Source organism: Sardina pilchardus, chromosome 14, assembly GCF_963854185.1.
Source record: "Sardina pilchardus chromosome 14, fSarPil1.1, whole genome shotgun sequence".
In the NCBI taxonomy this organism is placed as follows: domain Eukaryota; kingdom Metazoa; phylum Chordata; class Actinopteri; order Clupeiformes; family Clupeidae; genus Sardina; species Sardina pilchardus.
The window spans coordinates 9138204-9157091 of record NC_085007.1 but is presented as its reverse complement, the minus strand read 5'-3'; the positions used below and the strand labels follow the sequence as shown (position 1 = coordinate 9157091).

At 43.5% G+C, this 18888-nt stretch overlaps 2 protein-coding genes across 4 annotated transcripts; both read right to left on the bottom strand.

Annotated features, from left to right (window-relative positions):
- Positions 1-7053: 7053 nt before the first annotated feature.
- On the bottom strand, positions 7054-9464 carry ubc (ubiquitin C). The gene is made up of 2 exons (XM_062553709.1): positions 9331-9464; positions 7054-8413 (listed from the first exon to the last, which is right to left on the bottom strand). Exon 2 carries the CDS (start codon positions 8404-8406, stop codon positions 7261-7263), a length of 1146 nt encoding a protein of 381 aa, XP_062409693.1. The 5' UTR covers positions 8407-8413; positions 9331-9464; the 3' UTR covers positions 7054-7260.
- Positions 9465-11396: 1932 nt separating this feature from the next.
- Positions 11397-16978, bottom strand: tpst2 (tyrosylprotein sulfotransferase 2). 3 transcript variants are annotated; one of them, XM_062553710.1, is made up of 6 exons: positions 16646-16978; positions 15156-15990; positions 14320-14637; positions 13035-13233; positions 11881-11931; positions 11397-11647 (listed from the first exon to the last, which is right to left on the bottom strand). In XM_062553710.1, exons 2-6 carry the CDS (start codon positions 15656-15658, stop codon positions 11621-11623), a joined length of 1098 nt encoding a protein of 365 aa, XP_062409694.1. In that variant the 5' UTR covers positions 15659-15990; positions 16646-16978; the 3' UTR covers positions 11397-11620. The 3 variants fall into 3 exon arrangements, with proteins under 3 accessions (XP_062409694.1, XP_062409695.1, XP_062409696.1); XM_062553711.1 differs by having other exon boundaries at positions 16763-16978; XM_062553712.1 differs by having other exon boundaries at positions 15156-15971; positions 16763-16978.
- Between the last annotated feature and the right edge of the window lie 1910 nt (positions 16979-18888).

Below are 18888 nucleotides of genomic sequence, written 5' to 3'. Positions count from 1 at the left end.
TCTGGGTAGTGTATGCCACCAGCATCACAAACACGCGCGGCACACACACCCTCCCTGTCTGTCCACTCAGCGGTCCCCAACCACCGGGCCGTGCGACATGACGAGAGAAAAAAAAAACATGCAAACTCAATGTGCTTCGCATAAATGGCACGCATTTACATTCCATAGACCCCTGCAGTTTTTAGATAGCAGGCATGTTTGCATTTGATTTGGCAACGTCTTTTTTTCGCATGCCCGCCTTCAACACATTTGTTACTTGGTTGCATTGATCAGCCGTCTTTTCTTCAGCACAGCCTCTGCTCAGTTCACTTCATTTCTCTTGTTCAGTTGCGAACGGTAGTGTCAAGCAAAGTTAGCGAACGTGTCAAGCAAAACTGCTAGAATGAACGTCTCTAGAGAATTTCTTTGGAAGGGGTAGGGGGGGGGGGGGGGGGCACTGATGATGATGGTGAGCAAGATAATGCAAAGAAAAAGAAGGGGGTAATTCAATCGAAACTTAACCCGTTTTTGGGTTTTCCCACAGATTTCAGTTGAGAAACGAGATCAGCGAGACATAGAGTTCACTTGTCATGTCTCAAAAGAAAAGAATAAATTTGTTGTCAGTTTCGATCTCGATGCTGAATAACCTGTAAAAGCCTACTCGTTCTGATGGGACCGTCATCAAATGACGCATTTGAGCGTGCTTCGGCTATTAGGCAAACTCCTCAGTGAGGGGGTAGCCTTTTCTGGACTGGAATATTTATAGAAAATATTCACTGAAAGTCAATAAAGTAGTTTGTTGATCCTGGTTGCTGTGGTATCTTGCAATATAGAGTTGCTATGAGATACAGTGTTTTACAACAGGTGAGATTTTACTCATAGGTCACATAATGTAGGTTCAGGACTGAATTATTCTAGAATAATAACAAAAGGGTATTACACCCCCCCCCCCCCCCCCCCCCCCATTTTATGAACTCTAGATGAGCTTGGTGGAACGTTGAATTTAAGATATGAGTATATATAGCCTACGTGTACCCTGTCTTATTGTAGTTGATTATTAATAGTGCAATTAATTTCATTAAAAATGTTTGCAGATCAGAAACAAAAGTCATATAGGCCTACAGGGCCTATTTGAGAGAAACACAATCCCTCTCACCTAAGTGGACTTATTATCCTACACTTTGACATTTATATACATTTGTTTATTTAGCAGATGCTTTTATCCAACACAACTTACTAAAATCTGGAATAACATTCAAGTCACAATACAGCAGAGTAGACCCTCATTGCTGAACACCATTTGATAGGCCTATACTTCTTCTCACACTCGGTCTCCTCAGCAAGGAGATATCCTATATTACCAGCCAAGTACAGTAGGTGAAAGGCCACAACTGATAATTCAGATTATTTTATTAGCAGGTCGAAGGGTCACTGGGTTTTTATCTCTCTGGAAGACCTGTGGCTCTTTCACAAGACCGGTCTACATCTTGAAACAGGCTTGGGGAGACCTCACTAAGCTCTTGTGTTTTGTGTTGTCTTGTGTTTCTCTCAAATAGGCCCTGTAGGCCTATGACTTTTGCTTCTGATCTGCAAAATTTTTTAATGAAATTAATTGCACTATTAATAATCAACTAGAATAAGACAGGGTACACGTAGGCTATATTTACTCATATCTTAAATTCAACGTTCCATCTAAACAGGCTTGGGGAGACCTCACTAAGCTCTGCAGATGCGGAACACTGAAGAGGCCATTCCGGTTTTTGTCTCACAAATGAAATCTGTAAGATAAGAATTTATCAGAAGAATCTGACATTGTCACATTGCCATGGCCAAAAAAAATAGGACTTTATTATTAGACAGGTAACATGCAACTATATCCACTATTTGCAGCAAACAAAATATCATAGTGCATTTTTCTTTTTTTTTAATCAATGCTATCAGTTCAGCTCTGAATGGAGAAAGAATAATGACATGGCTGATTAGAAGGAATGGAATGTGGACAGTTTCCGACCAGTCAGATGGTAATGGCCATAAACGTTTAATATAATCGATCAGCTATCTGCATAACCAGCGATAAAGCCATAGGGCAATGAGGCAATGAAAGAAGACTCCTCACATGATCCAAAATAAACGGCATAGAAAATTTTGATTAACATTTGCTGAGAAAAAAACAAAAAAAACATGAGAGGGATTCACACACAATAATTTCACTCCTTAGGGTAAACGTTTCCAATAAATAGAAACCACACATTACCAGTGACATTTGGGAGCATGGCTATGGCATCACTTCAAATTGAAGCATCAAAGATGCAAGAATTCCTCTCACTGCAAGAACACATGATCATTCCCGATTCATGGAGGAACCTCGGAGCGTGCCAATGCAGCATCATCTGACTGTGCCGGATGACCACTGTGCGAAATCTCTGCTGTCCCCCTTTCCTCTTTTACTCGTCGGGCACAGCACAGTGGTGGCGTGCGCCCACACATGAGCTTTCAGAGGCTGGCACTGCGCCGGCTCTGATGTAGGCTTCGAGATGGGAAGAAGAAACAGCTCCTGTAGATGGACTCTGATGAAGAAGATGACTTGTCTTCTGCCGTGAAGCACAGGATTGTTGTCAGTTATCGTTAATGACTTGATAAAAGAGGGGGGGGGGGTGATCAGACATGTTCTGTGATCAGATAACACGCTTAGCTACTGATAGAGGCACATAAGCAGCGCACAAAATGCTTAATGCCAATACGAAGCAACATAAAAAAAAAGGCCATGGCCATGACGACCTCACTGCAAAAAACAAACCCTGTCTGATCGATTCCTATGGCATCAGCAAGGGCTATAAAAACACTTCCTCTTAACAGGAGGAAAACTTGAGCAGAGCATTCTCCACTCCAGAGAGGGTCTATAGTTAGGGCCAATGTACAATAAAATATACAATATATGATATATACTATAGTGGATGATATTAATAGTGGATATAAAAAAGGAGAACGTGTTGTAGGCCTACTAGTTGCAGAATTGCTATTCAGCGGCAAGCTGTGCCAGGGATGGTGGTAGCCTACTACAGAATAGGCTACAGGTTATTAAATGTATGATAAATAAATAGAATGTGCAACTGTGAATCAAGGTTTAAAGTGGGCCAGGTGGACAGACAAGTTAGTGTAACTAAAGATAGGCCTATAAAGCATACTGTACAACCAGGCCCTAAACTATCCAAGACTGACACAGACAGAGTGGAACCATACCGGTCCTTTGAATTGTAATCTATATTCTACTCTAAACAAATCCATTTTTGTGCATCTGTGCCCTGGGGGGCCATTATAATCTTATGACATATGACTAACTTTTAGAATGTTAAAAGACCATGGGTAATCACTAATTTAGTTTTGTGGGACTAAACTTCCACAAAAACAACAGAAGCGAAACTGGAACAGAAAAAGAAATAGGAAATAGAAATTGAATGAGTAGAGGAAGAGTGACCAAGCTTTACTCAGTTTCTTTGTATGGACTGTTAAATATCTGTGAAGTAATTGCACTGTTAGCCTGACGGCTTCCATGATGTACGCCACGCACGCTGTTGTTGTCACCTTTGCTTATCCTTATTATCCAATGATAGTGAAGCTGTTATGATACTCCATATGGGCTGCCAATCGTTCACCAATTATCCTTAACGATAGTGAAGCTGTTATGATACTCCATACATCTATGGGCGGCCTATCGTTCACCAATTATCCTTATTATCCCAACGATAGTGAAGCTGTTATGATAGTCCATACATTTATGGGCTGCGTATCGTTCACCAATTAAACAGCTGATTCTGAGACAGATTCTGACTCCTTCTGGTCCGAGGTCAAGGACACCTGGAGGACCTGAACGGGGTCAGGTGTTCTCAGGCTCTCTGAGGCACGATAAGCCTGTAAAAGTCAATGTTTTAGTCTTAACTCACTGAAGAAGGTGCAAACAGAGCAAAGTGTGTGTGTGTGTGTGTGTGTGTGTGTGTGTGTATGTGTCTGAGTGATCATGGGGCAAACATCACAGCAGGGCCTAGGCTACAGCTGAGTGCAAAATCTCATCGTCATTGTGTTTTTCCATTTGAAATGTTTTTGTAAGATCCTACACAAAAACAAATTGCACTTTTACGACTATGCAACATTGCACATAAAGGCCATGTGATCGCTCAATATGTTCTTTAAAAGTAGGGAACGAATTTTAACACATCCACAAAAGTGACTAAGTATGCACCAAATGTGACAGAAAGTTTAAGAGCGAACAGGACACTTTTAGTATTTTGTGCTGCTCTGACTGACAGTCCACTTTTATTGACTGTTAGTGTACTGTTTTTGAGTTTGGAGATGTATGCCTACAGTATACTGCAACGAAAGACCTACAGTATACAGTATGCACATCTATCCACACTGTATTAGCATTTCCCAGGTCCATGATGGGATTTTTGTTATACTGCAAAAAAAATGTGTCTCCCTCATCGTTAGCCCTGTTGGAAATATAGGAAATGCGACACATCAGTATTGTGTTTTACAGTAATTTCCCGCATATAAGCCACATTGCGTATAAGCCGCTGGACAGTGTTTTATGCAAGTTAAAAGAAACAAAACCATATTAACACCATATTAACTGCCCCCCTCCTGTATTAACCTCATAGAGGAAGAAATTTTGCAAAATCAATGCATAAGCCGCGGCTAATAGTCGGGAAGTTACCTTTTACTGTCTATGGAAATTACGGTATTTGCAGTTTCTGTCATTTATTTATCAACAGCACATGCATTACTGAGCCTCCTCTGACAGCTCGGGGCATCCTTCCCGTGGTTAGAAATGCGAACTTTGTATTTTCCATTATCTTCACAGATCTATCGTGAGATCTAGGCCTACTACAGTTCTTAATACAGCTGTGTCAAGAAACCGTATTTTTGAGATTTATGCTCATTTGGCTTGGCATTGGAGTGGTGGTAAATGTGTCGTGAGTAGCATAGTTGACACAAATGCTGTTTCATTGTGAGTAGGTTAAGTGTTCAACATCAGTGTTCAATATGCATTTACTTTAAATCATAGTAATAATATTTAGATTTTTCTCTCCTATATTTATAGTTCTCTCCCTATTTTTGTTAGGGAGAGAACTTTGGAGGGGACACACTGGCTGTTTGGACGGATTTGACTCCTACGGCCTGCCCGACGTCGATGAGTCAGTTTAGGCTATATGCTTGGTGTGTGTGTGTGTGTGTGTTTTAATGCTTTTAGTCCAATACAATAAAGGGGTTTTACTAGTCTATTTCAAATTCACCTGAACCTGTATTTTTTAACTCTTCTTTTGCCACATTATGTCTTCACTCTCCTGTGAATCATTCTCCCCTCCCTTGAGCACCGATGGTTTTAGGAACAACATCGGCATTCTCTCCTGCTAAACAGTTTGCCATTTCAGCTGATATAAGTCATTTTTAATAAGATATTGTGTGTTAGGAGTTTAGAATTGGTTCTTTGCATCGTTTGCACCAATGTTTATAAATTATGCTATAGGCAATTATAAGGCAATACATAATAACATGGATTCATTGTTTTGCTCATGTCATTGAATTTTAGCAGACAGTGAACATTTTAAACAGCAAGCCTAAGACCTAAAACAGGTCTCAGGCTAAACCTCCAACTGTGCTTACAGTAGACAATAGTAGTTGTAGTAGTAACATCAAATCTCTGTTTAGTCCAGTCAGACAATGTTAGTATGAATTCAGCAACCTGAACCTGAATCCACACAATGTAATGCTGTTGGGAAGGTTTAAATGAACTTCAACCTCAAAATAAGGGATATTACATAATCTATGGGTGTAATATCCATACTAGGCCTACAATAAAGTTGTGTATGGTGAAGTTGATCAGTGCTATCTGTACTGTCTTTAAGCACAATGAGTGTTGGGATCATGACTTTCTGTTGGAATGAATGATTCAGCAGACTACACCAGACTATGACTATACACTGTGCTATTCTCGAGTCAAATTACCATATTTTATGACCTAGAACGTTATGTCCACTTCCATGTTTACATTATGCAATATACTATAGGGGAAAAGAGGTCACAGGGACAACTTCAGACTGACTGACTCGACGTCCTGTTTAGGTATTTACTGCCACCTGGTGGCCAATGTATGCATAGCTATTTCTGAACAGAAAAAGGTCACCAATTACCCACATACCATTTTTGATTTTCAGCCCTTTGTGATTGAGCAGTTGTAGTTAAACAGATGCACACATTATGGCTCACTCGTTCATGTATCGTGTGCTCACTCCATGAAGATCAGTAACATATCCAACTATCCTTGCACTGCTGCTATAACTCTTATATCCTTATATATTTTAATGGTCCATATATTTAGTACTGTTATTACTATGCGCTTACATTTTGTACTGTACATACTTATTGCTGGTCACTAGAATTTAATCTTGCACTGTTGGACTTACTATGCTAACATTTTGTACTGTACATATTTATTGCTGGTCACTAGAATTTAATCTTGCACTGTTGGACTTATTTGCACTACCAACTTGACACACACCTCATCACCTGGATCACAGTACCAATCCTCAATACAATCATGCACATCTTGTCTATAGTATTTTACTGCTCCTTTAGTCATGTTGATTTGTTGATTTACTTTGTATTTTCCTGTTTACATTGTATTGTATGTTGTGTGTGGGGTCTTAAGCTGCTGGGACCTTGAATTTCCCCTTGGGGATGAATAAAGTATCTATCTATCTAACAGAAACTCACTGTTGTTTAATATGTGTTCATTTTTCAGAGTAGGCACTCATCGGAACCCAGACCAAAGATGCATTTCCCAAAACCATAGCTGCTAACCTGCTGGCAATGGGAAATTGCATGGCAGCCAGCAAACAATGGTTTTGGGAAATGTGGCCCTGTTGTAAGTTCTAGGAGGGACACACAGGCAACCTCTTATGTTTAACTAACCGATCCAAGCCAATATCAACTTTTTTAGACCAAAATTTCTCAGAATAAAAGTATCCACTCATCTAAATTTGAGGGCTGTTAATAAACAAGACTCCAGAAACATACTTGCGGGAATGCTTGAACTTTATTCAAATGAAAAAGGAATGTAGTGGGAGGATGGTCATGTATGTAGTGGAAGGGTGGTTGTGTATGAGGGTGGTGCCAAGGATGTTACTGGTTGGGGAGGGTGGGTGGGATGTGGTGCTGGGGGGGGGGGGGGGGGTTAAGGGAGGTCAGGGGAGTGAGACATCGCTTGGGCCGAAGACAGGCCTCTCAGTTGCCACCACGAAGACGGAGCACAAGATGGAGGGTGGACTCCTTCTGGATGTTGTAGTCGGACAAGGTGCGACCATCCTCCAGCTGCTTGCCGGCGAAGATCAACCTCTGCTGATCTGGGGGGATGCCCTCCTTGTCCTGGATTTTGGCCTTCACGTTCTCAATGGTGTCACTGGGCTCAACTTCAAGGGTGATTGTCTTGCCGGTCAGGGTCTTCACGAAGATCTGCATACCACCACGCAGACGCAGCACAAGATGGAGGGTGGACTCCTTCTGGATGTTGTAGTCGGAAAGGGTACGCCCATCTTCCAGCTGCTTGCCGGCGAAGATCAACCTCTGCTGGTCTGGGGGGATGCCCTCCTTGTCCTGGATTTTGGCCTTCACGTTCTCAATGGTGTCGCTGGGCTCAACTTCAAGGGTGATTGTCTTACCGGTCAGGGTCTTCACGAAGATCTGCATACCACCACGGAGACGAAGCACCAGATGGAGGGTGGACTCCTTCTGGATGTTGTAGTCGGAAAGGGTACGCCCATCCTCCAGCTGCTTGCCGGCGAAGATCAACCTCTGCTGGTCTGGGGGGATGCCCTCCTTGTCTTGGATTTTGGCCTTCACGTTCTCAATGGTGTCACTGGGCTCAACTTCAAGGGTGATTGTCTTGCCGGTCAGGGTCTTCACGAAGATCTGCATACCACCACGCAGACGGAGCACAAGATGGAGGGTGGACTCCTTCTGGATGTTGTAGTCGGACAAAGTGCGACCATCCTCCAGCTGCTTGCCGGCGAAGATCAACCTCTGCTGGTCTGGGGGGATGCCCTCCTTGTCCTGGATTTTGGCCTTCACGTTCTCAATGGTGTCACTGGGCTCAACTTCAAGGGTGATGGTCTTGCCGGTCAGGGTCTTCACGAAGATCTGCATACCACCACGCAGACGCAGCACCAGGTGGAGGGTGGACTCCTTCTGGATGTTGTAGTCGGAAAGGGTGCGACCATCTTCCAGCTGCTTGCCGGCGAAGATCAACCTCTGCTGGTCTGGGGGGATGCCCTCCTTGTCTTGGATTTTGGCCTTCACGTTCTCAATGGTATCGCTGGGCTCCACCTCAAGGGTGATGGTCTTGCCAGTCAGGGTCTTGACGAAGATCTGCATCTTTACGCTGAAAAGAGAATATCATGCCAACTCATGTTAAGCACAGTCAGATACAACAGTTTTAATTGAAGACATACAGTGGAAACAAAACTCAAATGAACATGGAGGACGACCTATGCTGTGAAAACAAAAACAAAAAAGTCTGGAATTAGACTGCGCAATCAGACTGCTTATTTTTTCCCAGTAGAAAGGGCGGCCACTAGCTGTCAGATAATGATCAGAAGCTCCACCCTCATTGCGAGAAAGATCAGCTGACGTTTCCTGGTAACCTCGGGACGCCATTTTGAAACTAGATCCCTTAGCCACTGTTAACAAGCCTGCTGAGAATGCCGGTAGACAATTTTGGTTAACGTTTTCAGACTTCTCCAGTATGATTACCAAAACTACATTTAGTATAAACAAGAAATATTTTTACTAAAACAGTACAATGGCCGGTTGAAAGCTCCGCAAGGAACAAGTCAACCTTCGCCAACGCAATTGCTATTAGCTTAGTTAACTAGCAAATAAACCCGCCCGCTAACTCGTCAGTTACATGGTTTGCGTAGTGCTAGGGATTTGGTAGCCAGCTAATTAGCTTTTTTGACTAACCGGTTACCATAGGCTAGCGAAAAACATCCTACGTTTGTGTGGTGACAATGCAAAGAATAACAGTGCACATACTACCATCGAAAATAAACCTATGTAAAGAAAAACACATTATGGTTTAACCATCAACATTACAGTACGAAACGAGTTGGCAAGCAAAAAATATAAACCTGATTAGCATTAAGTTAGCAGCTAACGTTAGCTGGCTTTGCTTGGTTCATTCGACGTCTGTAGCAAGGATGACATACATGTACAGTAAAACAATCCATAAAACGATAACGATTAAACAGTACATAGACATATCACGCTTAAGATGCTCTCGTTTTGACAAATACTCACAAACAAATGTTCTTTGTTGACGGTGGCAACAAATGTTGAATTTCTTCTGTCTTCAGGAAACGAGTCTGAGTTCGAAAACAAAAGGCGGCTGTATTTATACCAAGCGGTTGTTGTATCCCTCCGCCGTTACACCCATCGCACTAGAAACTGCGGCTTTCGATTGTATTGTTTTAAATTCGACCTATTTTACACCGAACTGTTTACATATGCCTTACAGAAATCTAAAATGAATTAGCAAAACATTTTTTGTTAAGTTTAAATGCGAAGAAAATATTTCGATTATGAATGTGGGTCGAAAAATGCGGAAGTAGAAAATTCATAGGTGAGTGAGTCGTCATTTTGAGGAAACATACACTAGGCTACTGACTGACAAATGACTCAGGATTCTAGAAAAGGGACAATTTTTCGGGTTGTCATGTGTTTTGTCATCAACCTGTTTATAAAATGCACATCGTGTAGACCACAGGTACAGACAAATAAGTATATATTTCCTTGAGTTGAGTGACAAAATCCTCGACTAACGTAGCTTAATGTAAATAGCTTTATTTGAGTGGTGTAAGCAGCTGCTACTTCATGAACATGGCGCAAAAGTCCAGGTGTATTGTTGCTCTGATCATGACGCACTATAAATGACAATCTAATGATGCTTTAACACCTGAAATTGACTGTTTATGACAACGTCTCTATATCGTAAACCTTGTTTGAAGCAATGTTAAATATGGGCCATCATGGTAGTAAGTTAGAACCTAACTTTGCCACTTCGATTGGATAAGTTCGGGTCTCGTCTCGTCTCGTGACTGCCGCAGCAACACACCACCCCTGCATAACCTGCTGCAAGCAACCATAACGTCATCATACAAAATATCAGCATGATACACCCAGCTCGTTGACTGAAAGCTACAGTACCTATATTCTGATTTATTATCGTAACAGTCCTAACTATTAGTGTAGGCTATACGACTGGTGGTGAATGCAGGTGAGGGTCAACTTATGTTTTCTAGGTCATTGTTATGAAGTTATATTTCATGTAGCCGATGCCTTGACAAGGGAGGGAAATTGTCCACGGCAAGAATCTCGGCTAACGTCACCTTCCTAACAACAACATTGTTATAGCCTACCATGCACATATGGGCTGGGCTAGGCTACATGATTTCAGAGGGGGAGGCTATGAGACTCAGGTCAGATCCAGTCAAACAGGATTTGCCAACCCAATTGACACATCACTTCTGAAAACATGCAACATTTAGTTGGCTATGACAACATTTCAGGGGGCATGTGAGAAAAAATAACAAAGGTTAGTCCTCACATCTTGGCAAAACTAGCCTGAATGCCAGAAGCCTTGCAAAGATGTTTACTTCAGCCTAGGCCTACTAAATGAGTTACAGGACAGATGGTAGGCTAATATGATTGCTGGTCCAAAGAGAGTTTCTGGGGAGCACTAGGCCTACTATATCAGGTTCAGGGAATCAATCAGTGGAGTATTTCAAGGTTATTTACACAACATTTATTAGGCCTATATCTCATTATACTTTTTTTTTTTTTTTTTTAAAGTAAGGCCTATATAATTTGTGTGTATTTCAACGTAAAAGCTGTGACTTTTCCTATGTTGGTCTGTCATGTAAAAGTGGGTCTCACTCAGTGTTGAATAGGCCTACTGATCATTTAGTAAACAGCTCTCAGCTCTGCACGCCTATATATGGGAGGTGTTAAATGTGGATGCTTAGGCCTGTGCATAACAATTACAAACATTGTCCTGTCAAGTAGCCTGATGTTGTGAGTTTCAGGCACATAAACCAGTTCTCAGTAAGTCGTGCTGAATGCAGAGATTATTCTTGCGCAACTGAAACCCCTTTTGCTGCCTCCCTGTCTAAGTAGGCCTTAGGTTTAAAATTCACACACGCAATTTGGACTCCAGTTGAACCAGTCATTCTTCAGCCATTCTATCCCACTCTGTGTCAGAATGCCTTTTTTTCTAGAAATGTCATTGTTATCTATGGCACCCATATGTTCCAACATGTTCCAGATTTTTTTCTCAACACACAAAATGTAACAGTTGAGTCAAACACTCACATTTCAGTTCACAATGGATTTTATTTGAAAGATTTATTGCAATCACACAACTACATGAGGAGCAGGTAAGCTGCCTTTAAGTAGGCCAATCCCTGATTGGCACCACGGTCAGTCTCCTTTGGACTCTGGGCGGATGGTCTTGTGTGACGTTTCCCTCCCCATAGCACCAATTTATCAGTGTGTCATTGTGCTCTGTGGTCACCTGTGACCAAGGTCGTGTCTATGGGCCAGTCCCATTCACGTGAACCTGCAGAAATGCCACCAACATTCACTGTTTGTCCTAAAGATATTTCAACATTCACATTTGAAAAAAGACACTACAAGGTGAATAAGGTAACATGACGCTAGTTGGCCAAATTAAGTGAAAGGTTTGCTTTTTCAATGAGCAAATATCTTTTTTTTAACAACCAGATAGCGTAATTACTCAGTCAGATAATCTAATCAGTCAACGAACATGATCAAAAAGTGTTTTATACTTACTTTTGGTTGACCTTTCAGACTTGATGGGATTTTGAACTCTCCCTTCCGCACCTAAGGAGGAGAATAGCATGAAATTAGTATTCCATTAGCATATAAACAGTGATAAGGGCGCTGTTGTTATAGGAAACTATCCTATATAAATTCCAGTACTGAACCTCTCAACTTTCTTCATGATAAAGTAGAACAATTTATCTCACGTTAAGTAGAAAATCTTTGAGAGGCCACACACATCCCAAAAGTCATTTGGATGGGTGCAGGATCGAAAGCATATTAGTATACAAGAAAAAAGACCCCACACCAAGTTCCCATTTACAGGAGATGATCTGAACATCAAGGAATTCCGACTGATTTTTTTTTAATTTTTTTTAAAAGAAAAATTGCAGTAACGTTTTGAGCGAAGGTGATGGCCTGCACACTGTGTAATGGCTCCAAAACGTCTTTATTTGTTAACTATTTGTTATATATATAGTAACGTTTGGAGCCCCACGCCTCCTGGACCAGTCTGAGGAAGAGCCACAAAGCCTCACTGCAGACAAAAATTCCCTGGTGTGCAGATCATCGCAACTATTTCCTGTATAGTTCTTACGAATCTTAAGTAGGTTAACATGGCAAAAGCACTGTTTGTTTTCAGTCATGCCAGTGAAATGCTGACATGCTGTGTTGTTGGTTCTTAGTGTGCAGTCAACAGAGCAAGAGCAGTAATCTGGCTGAATCTTGTGTGGTGGAAACTGTCCACTCTCACCATACACTAAACCAAATAACACTTGGGTGGCTGCTGGCTGTGTGGTGGCACAAATTTTTTTTGACATATAGGAGAGATTTTCGATTTTTCATACTATAGGTAGGGGACTTCCTATAGCAGCCAATCAACATCTAAGCCTATTTACCATCAACAACAAAATCACCAACAAAGCAACCTTTGTGGGAAAAGAACACAGACAGAATATAGCCTATGAGAGCCTTTCACGGGGGTTATCTAGCAGCAGGCACCTTCCTTCCTTCCTTCTATGAATGTATTGTCTAAATGTGTGCACTGATATTCACATTGACAGTGAAATGGTTTCTTTGAAAGTGCTTCACTGAGGTGTGTGTGTGTGTGTGTCTCTCTCTCTCTCTTTCTCTCTGTGTGTGTGTGTGTGTGTGTGTGTGTATACCCGGTCTGTGTTGTTGATCACCACGGCGTCTGGCTGCCCATATTTGGGGGGATTGGCGTTTGGGTCGTAGCCCAGTCTGCTCAGCATGGGTGCGATCTTCTTCATGTCGGACAGGACGTCAGGAGGAATGTGTCCGACCCAGCGCTCCAGAGCTTCGAGGTTAACCGGTTTGATCACCTGATCTGTGGAGCGCTCGATGCTTGAAAACGCACACAAGACATGAGTAGAAACTAATTATACACCTTATCTATACACCTCATCTCAGTTAGGCTTCCTGTCACAGCAGCAATGAGACACACACAGACATCATTTCAGCTGTATCTGAGACGAAAATGAGCCCACGAAAGGGAAACCTCAGATACTTATAGTACGAGTTTGTGGCCGGCTAACCCACTTTAAATTTCTTTGCATCAAATTTTGGTTTTTAGCCACAAGTTATCATGAGGTGGGCATGTAACTGAACAACCTTCATGTTCCTCTGTTGTGTGCCTACAGCTGCCAACTAGACAGCCGTCAACTAGACAGTGGAAATGTTTAACCAACTGTTTTCACACCTTTTTGCATGCCTTATCTAGTGAAATGACTGTGGTTATGTTGCATTGTGTTAAAGGTGAATTCTAGAGAAAACTCCATCGATGAAACACTGACTAATGAACACGTGAACCCTCCATCAGCAAGAGACACATTTAATATGGTGAGTGCAGAGTTCTCAGTGTTGTCGTAATTATTGTCCTGTGTTTAAACAGCGCCAACACAGTGCCAAGGATTTACTTTCTTTCTAAGTTACTTTTCTGAACTGTCATCATTGATTTCCATCACTTTGCAGAGAGCTGTTTGGATTTGGTTACGCCACAGTAAGAAAAGGCACTGTGCAACTAAATTACAAATGTTAAGTTAGACACACAGTACTCAACCATGAAGGGATACTTGAGTGTGAAACATCCTGATTTCACAACGTACTTCCTCTCTAGATTGTCTTCTGCTTTTAAAGGCATTAATCTCATCAGTCATGATACATCTTTTATTCTCTCTCTTTCTCACTCTTTCTCTCTCTCTCTCTCTCACACACACACACACACAAACAGTATGTATAGTATCTCTGTCTCTATCTCTTGTCACACACACACACACACACACACACACATATATATATATATATATATACCACACACAAAGTACATTTATCAAATTAAGGGGTATCAGTGTTTAGTCAAGACTGAATAATCTTCGAACACTTGTTGTTTTGTGTTCTTCTACTGTATACAGTATATACAATATATGTTACCGTGACAGGGACACACCGCCCGGCTGTCCCACGGCGTCCTCGTGATGCAGGACGCCCTCGTGCCAGTCCGTCTCCAGGAAGCGGAGCACGCGCTCCATGCTGGCGCGCGGGTGGAGCACCAGGTCCTCGTAGTGCACCTCCAGGCAGCGGCGGGCGCCCACCTGCTGGCACTGCCAGAACATGCCCTGCACGGCGCGGTTCCACTTGGTCAGGCAGTCGCGGTAGCTGGACAGGTTGAAGCCGGTGATGGAGACGCGGCGCGAGATCATGGAGTGCACGGACGCTCGGCCGTCACGGAGCATCAGGACGAATTTGGAACTGGAGGTGAAGGGCAGAGAGAGAGAGAGAGGGAGAGAAGAAGGGCAGAGAGAGAGGGGGGGGGGAGAGAGGGATAGAGAGAGAGAGAGAGAGAGAGCGGGGGGTAGAGAGAGAGGGATAGCGAAAGGGAGGGAGAGAGGAAGGGCAGATAGAGAGGGGGGAGAGAGAGCGAGGGAGAGAGGGATAGAGAGAGGGATAGAGTGAGAGAGAGAGAGGGAGGGAGAGAGCAGAAGGTCAGAGAGAAATAGAGGGAAGAGAAAGAACTCACTACTTGGCAGAAAATAAAGGCCGAGTTAGTGTGTTTTCTTTCACTTTGGCAGCAACAGAGTAAGTAAGGGATAAACAGTTGTCTATGGAACTACGGTGTGTGTAAATATACAGCATTATAGTACACACATAGTTTATGGAACTATGCTTTTTGGAAATATTCTCTTTGAAAGTTATGGCATGAGACAGGAAGCATGTACTGTACTGTACTGTACGTTACTGAATGCTTTTTCGTTGTGTGTCAGATTTACTTGGGGAAGAGCTGAGAGAGGTAGACGGCACTCTTGAGGGTGAAGGGGTCCTTGTTGCACAGCAACGGCGCCGGCTCCCCGTGACGGACGATGACCTCCAGCAGGAAGGCCGTCACGGCGGCGTCCAGCGTCTCCTGGGTGACCCCGGCCTCGTCCAGCCGCTCCCTCTCCGCCCGGTCCGTGGCCCAGCCCTGCCGCAGCGCCAGCAGCCGGGGGATGACGCGCGTCTCCTCGCCGCAGCGGATGTCCGGGTGGGCGTCCAGCATGGCGCGCATGAGCGTGGTGCCCGAGCGCGGCACGCCGCCCACGAACACCAGCGGCGAGCTGCGGTTGTAGCCGCGCAGCCGGTCGTGGCGGTCCCTCACCAGCACGTAGGCGCGGCTGCCCCGGTAACGTGCGTCGTCGTCCGGGCAACCCTGCAGCCAGCGCAGCGCGATGATCAGCAGCGTCAGCGAGAGCAGCCAGAGCAGCGAGGAGGACACGCGCCGCAGGGACACACGCATCCCGCTAGGGCAACATGGCCGCCGGCCCGCCCGCACCGCCAACGCTCCGCGCACGCACGCGCCACCTCAGACCCAGCCCAGAAGAGTGCCAAGGACCAGGGCGGTCAGACCCGGCGGGCGGTCAAACCCAGCCCAAAGCGCCAAGGACCAGGGCAGTCAGACCCAGCCCAAAGCGCCAAACACCTGGCTGCCCAGACCCAGCCCAGAAAAAGCGCCAAAGACCAGGGCGGTCAGACCCAGCCGAAGATGCCAACCAGCCAGCCAGCCAGCCACCAGGCCCCTCAGACCCAGCCAAAGCACGCCGCCCAGGGGCCTACGGATCCAGAGACATGCTGAGATGAAAAGAGAGCAGAGGACACTGCAGTGAAACGGTCAAGGTCAAAGGTTAGAGGTAAGCACAGAGGGTTTAAAGAGGGTTTAAAAAAAGTGACCATGGAGAGTCTGAGACAGTATCAAGCAGTATAGAATGTACAGATCAATTGTTTAGGCGGCAGGATTGACATTTCTAGCTGTGCTCCAGGATATGGCTGTGGGTCTTGTGTTCAGAAGGTGCAAACAGACGTGCATGACGAGACCTGCTACTCTATGTTCTCCACAGGCAGAACGGAAAGTGTGAAAGCCGTTCAGCCGATATAACAGGAACTACAATGCAACTATGAACGCAGTTAAACTTGAAACTGCTTTCAGACGCTCAGCATTCAAAGTCCAGATTCCAGCATATATCTCAGGTATGTGAAGCATTCAAGAGAAGAGTTCCAAGTTGCAAATGTTTGCCAGTGCAAATGTTTTTTTTTGTTGTTGTCAAACAAGCACTGCCACTTCCCATATGATTTCCTGAGAGTATAGTTTCATTAGTATGAGTTAGTTAGTTGCAACTGCATAAGTAGTAGTATTAGTAGCTAGTAGCAGGGACGAAACAGAGCAGTAAAATGGACACAGCTAGTTTACAGTGAAAGCAGAGAAAGCGTAGTTTTAATGATACTATACCTTTGCAGTGCTTGGAGCCTCAAGCCGAAAACTAAAAAGCAGCCAGTGGTTTGTTCCTCTGGTGAGATTGCAGGAGGAGATTAGAAAAAGCAAGGAAGTAGTTAAGTTGACACTCACGTGCAGTGCTCTACCACAATCCACTGGAATCAGCAAACAAACCCCAGCTCTGTACGGGAACAGGTCAAAAACAGAGGACAAAAAAAAAAGCCTTTTGGCTCTCGCTCCGTGGATGCTTATCTGCACAGGTCAGTTTGCTGAACCCTTCGTTTGTCGACACCCGCGATACTTCCTGTTCAGACGTGAAGAAACAGAGCAAAGAGGAACCCCTGGCCCAGCTTAAAAACCACACGGTTGGCTTTGCAGCCCGCGACAACGATAAGGACCTACTCTGAAAAGATAATAAACTTTTATCTGGACAGGAAACAGTAAGGGGGGCACACCTAATATCTGTCACAGTGCCAGGAAATATAAACATCAAGATCAACCACAAAGAATTAAACCAACTGGAACTTCAGTTTTTCCAACGTGTCATGAATTTTACAATTGTTGACAACTGTCTACTCTTCAAAACATTTAAACATATATGAATGTACATAAAGATGTATGTGCGTGTATATTTAAATGTGGCCTATATATATTTCTAGGAAACCTGAGTGTGATTTTAATGCAAAATAGTTTGATGGCAGACAAACAATTACTCTTCAAGATACTCATATAGTAACTCACAGTATGAGGGAGAACTCTTCAGCACAGAGATTTGTTGGTATATTGCTGTGCTTAAATCCCACACATTCATAAACACCCTGAGAAACAGGCTATAAAGAGGGTGTTCCCATGGAAATTGTCTGTGAGGAGTGAGTGTGTGTGTGTTTGGCAGAATTGTCTTTGAGCTGTGTGTGTCTGGCAGAAAAGCGTCTATTTTGTTTTGGGAAAGCAGAGCCCTCTAGTGAAAGGAACATGGCTAACATGTTCTACAGTACATTGCAGTCAAAAAAGAGCGTACTGATATAACACTGACACATAAAAAGAGTAGGGCTTTAAGGACTGATAAATAAAATGTATAAGACTTATAAAGGGTTGACTTATCAAATGGATAAGACCTCTCTAAAATGCCCCAACCTTTACTGGCTATCATTTTAGTCTGTTAAGGTAAATTCAATTTACATCGCTGCCAGTTCTGCACATTAGTGTGTTTAAAATCCATGAACAGTTTATTAACGGAACACACAATGATGACATGCTTTGTGCAATGTAACAAATGAGACAATCAGGTGTCAATGAATAGATAGAGAAGTAATAAATAACCTGGCTGTGATTTTGGGACCCTCAATATGTGTGAGGTTAATTTGACTCAGTGAAGTTCTGAATATAGGAGGAACCAATAAAGAAATAATCTGAATAGGCATTTCCAGCTTCTTCTTCCTTCCTGTCGCTGGCCTCATTGAAGTTTAATCGAACACGCCACACGCATGGCCTCCCAACGAAACCGTGCACCGCTCTTCACTGCTCTCCCAGTCCCTGGAGCCGACCACCATGCTGCCACTTTTAGTGTGTTCATGCAGCTGGGAACTTAAACTCCCCACTTCCGAAGTGAGAGCGTTCACTATGCTGTTATGATGTTCAGTGACCTCAAAACATTCCCCTGGGAGCTCTCCCAAAGCCCCCACTTCAAACTGGGAAGTTCCCAGTTCAGGTGTGAAGTACCTTCCCCTAAACTCTAGAATTCTCCCACTTCCCAGTTGCTCATGAATGCACCATTTATGATCTGAGGCTGGGAGGACTATGAAAAACAAACCGTGTGTGTCTGCAGATTTGATTTGAAGATCCTGAGACTCAGCTAAGAGTGATATTCATTCTGTAGGCATAGACATAGATATATAGACTACTACCACAAAGGCCCTCTTGTGTATAATTACTGTAAATTTAAGCAAACAATGGAAAGTTATCCGCGCTTCTGCAGTTGTGCGACAATCTGGTGCAACCAGGCCGGGACAGATAGTGTATGATGGGAAGAGGAATGCCGGTGCAACGCAGATGTCTTCTTTTTAGTATTTATTTAAAAGGTGCAAAACATTGACTAACGTTTCGACGTTACAAACGTCTTCATCAGAGTCCTTTCAAGTCAATGGACCAGCGTCCCTCTTCCTTTCCTACTGTAAATTTAACATATAGGAACCATACATGTGTGATGATGTACTGTATATATTTGAGACCAACTGTGCACTCTGATTCAAAGTCACAAA

Coding starts and splice junctions, on each gene's coding strand:
- ubc (XM_062553709.1), bottom strand. CDS start 8,406: ATGCAGATCTTCGTCAAGACCCTGACTGGCAAGACCATCACCCTTGAG.
- tpst2 (XM_062553710.1), bottom strand. CDS start 15,658: ATGCGTGTGTCCCTGCGGCGCGTGTCCTCCTCGCTGCTCTGGCTGCTC. Junction 14,638..15,155: donor CTCTCTCAGCTCTTCCCCAA/GTAAATCTGACA, acceptor CTTCACCTCCAG/TTCCAAATTCGTCCTGATGC. Junction 11,932..13,034: donor TGATCAACAACACAGACCGG/GTATACACACAC, acceptor TCTCCTCCTTAG/GTGCGGAAGGGAGAGTTCAA.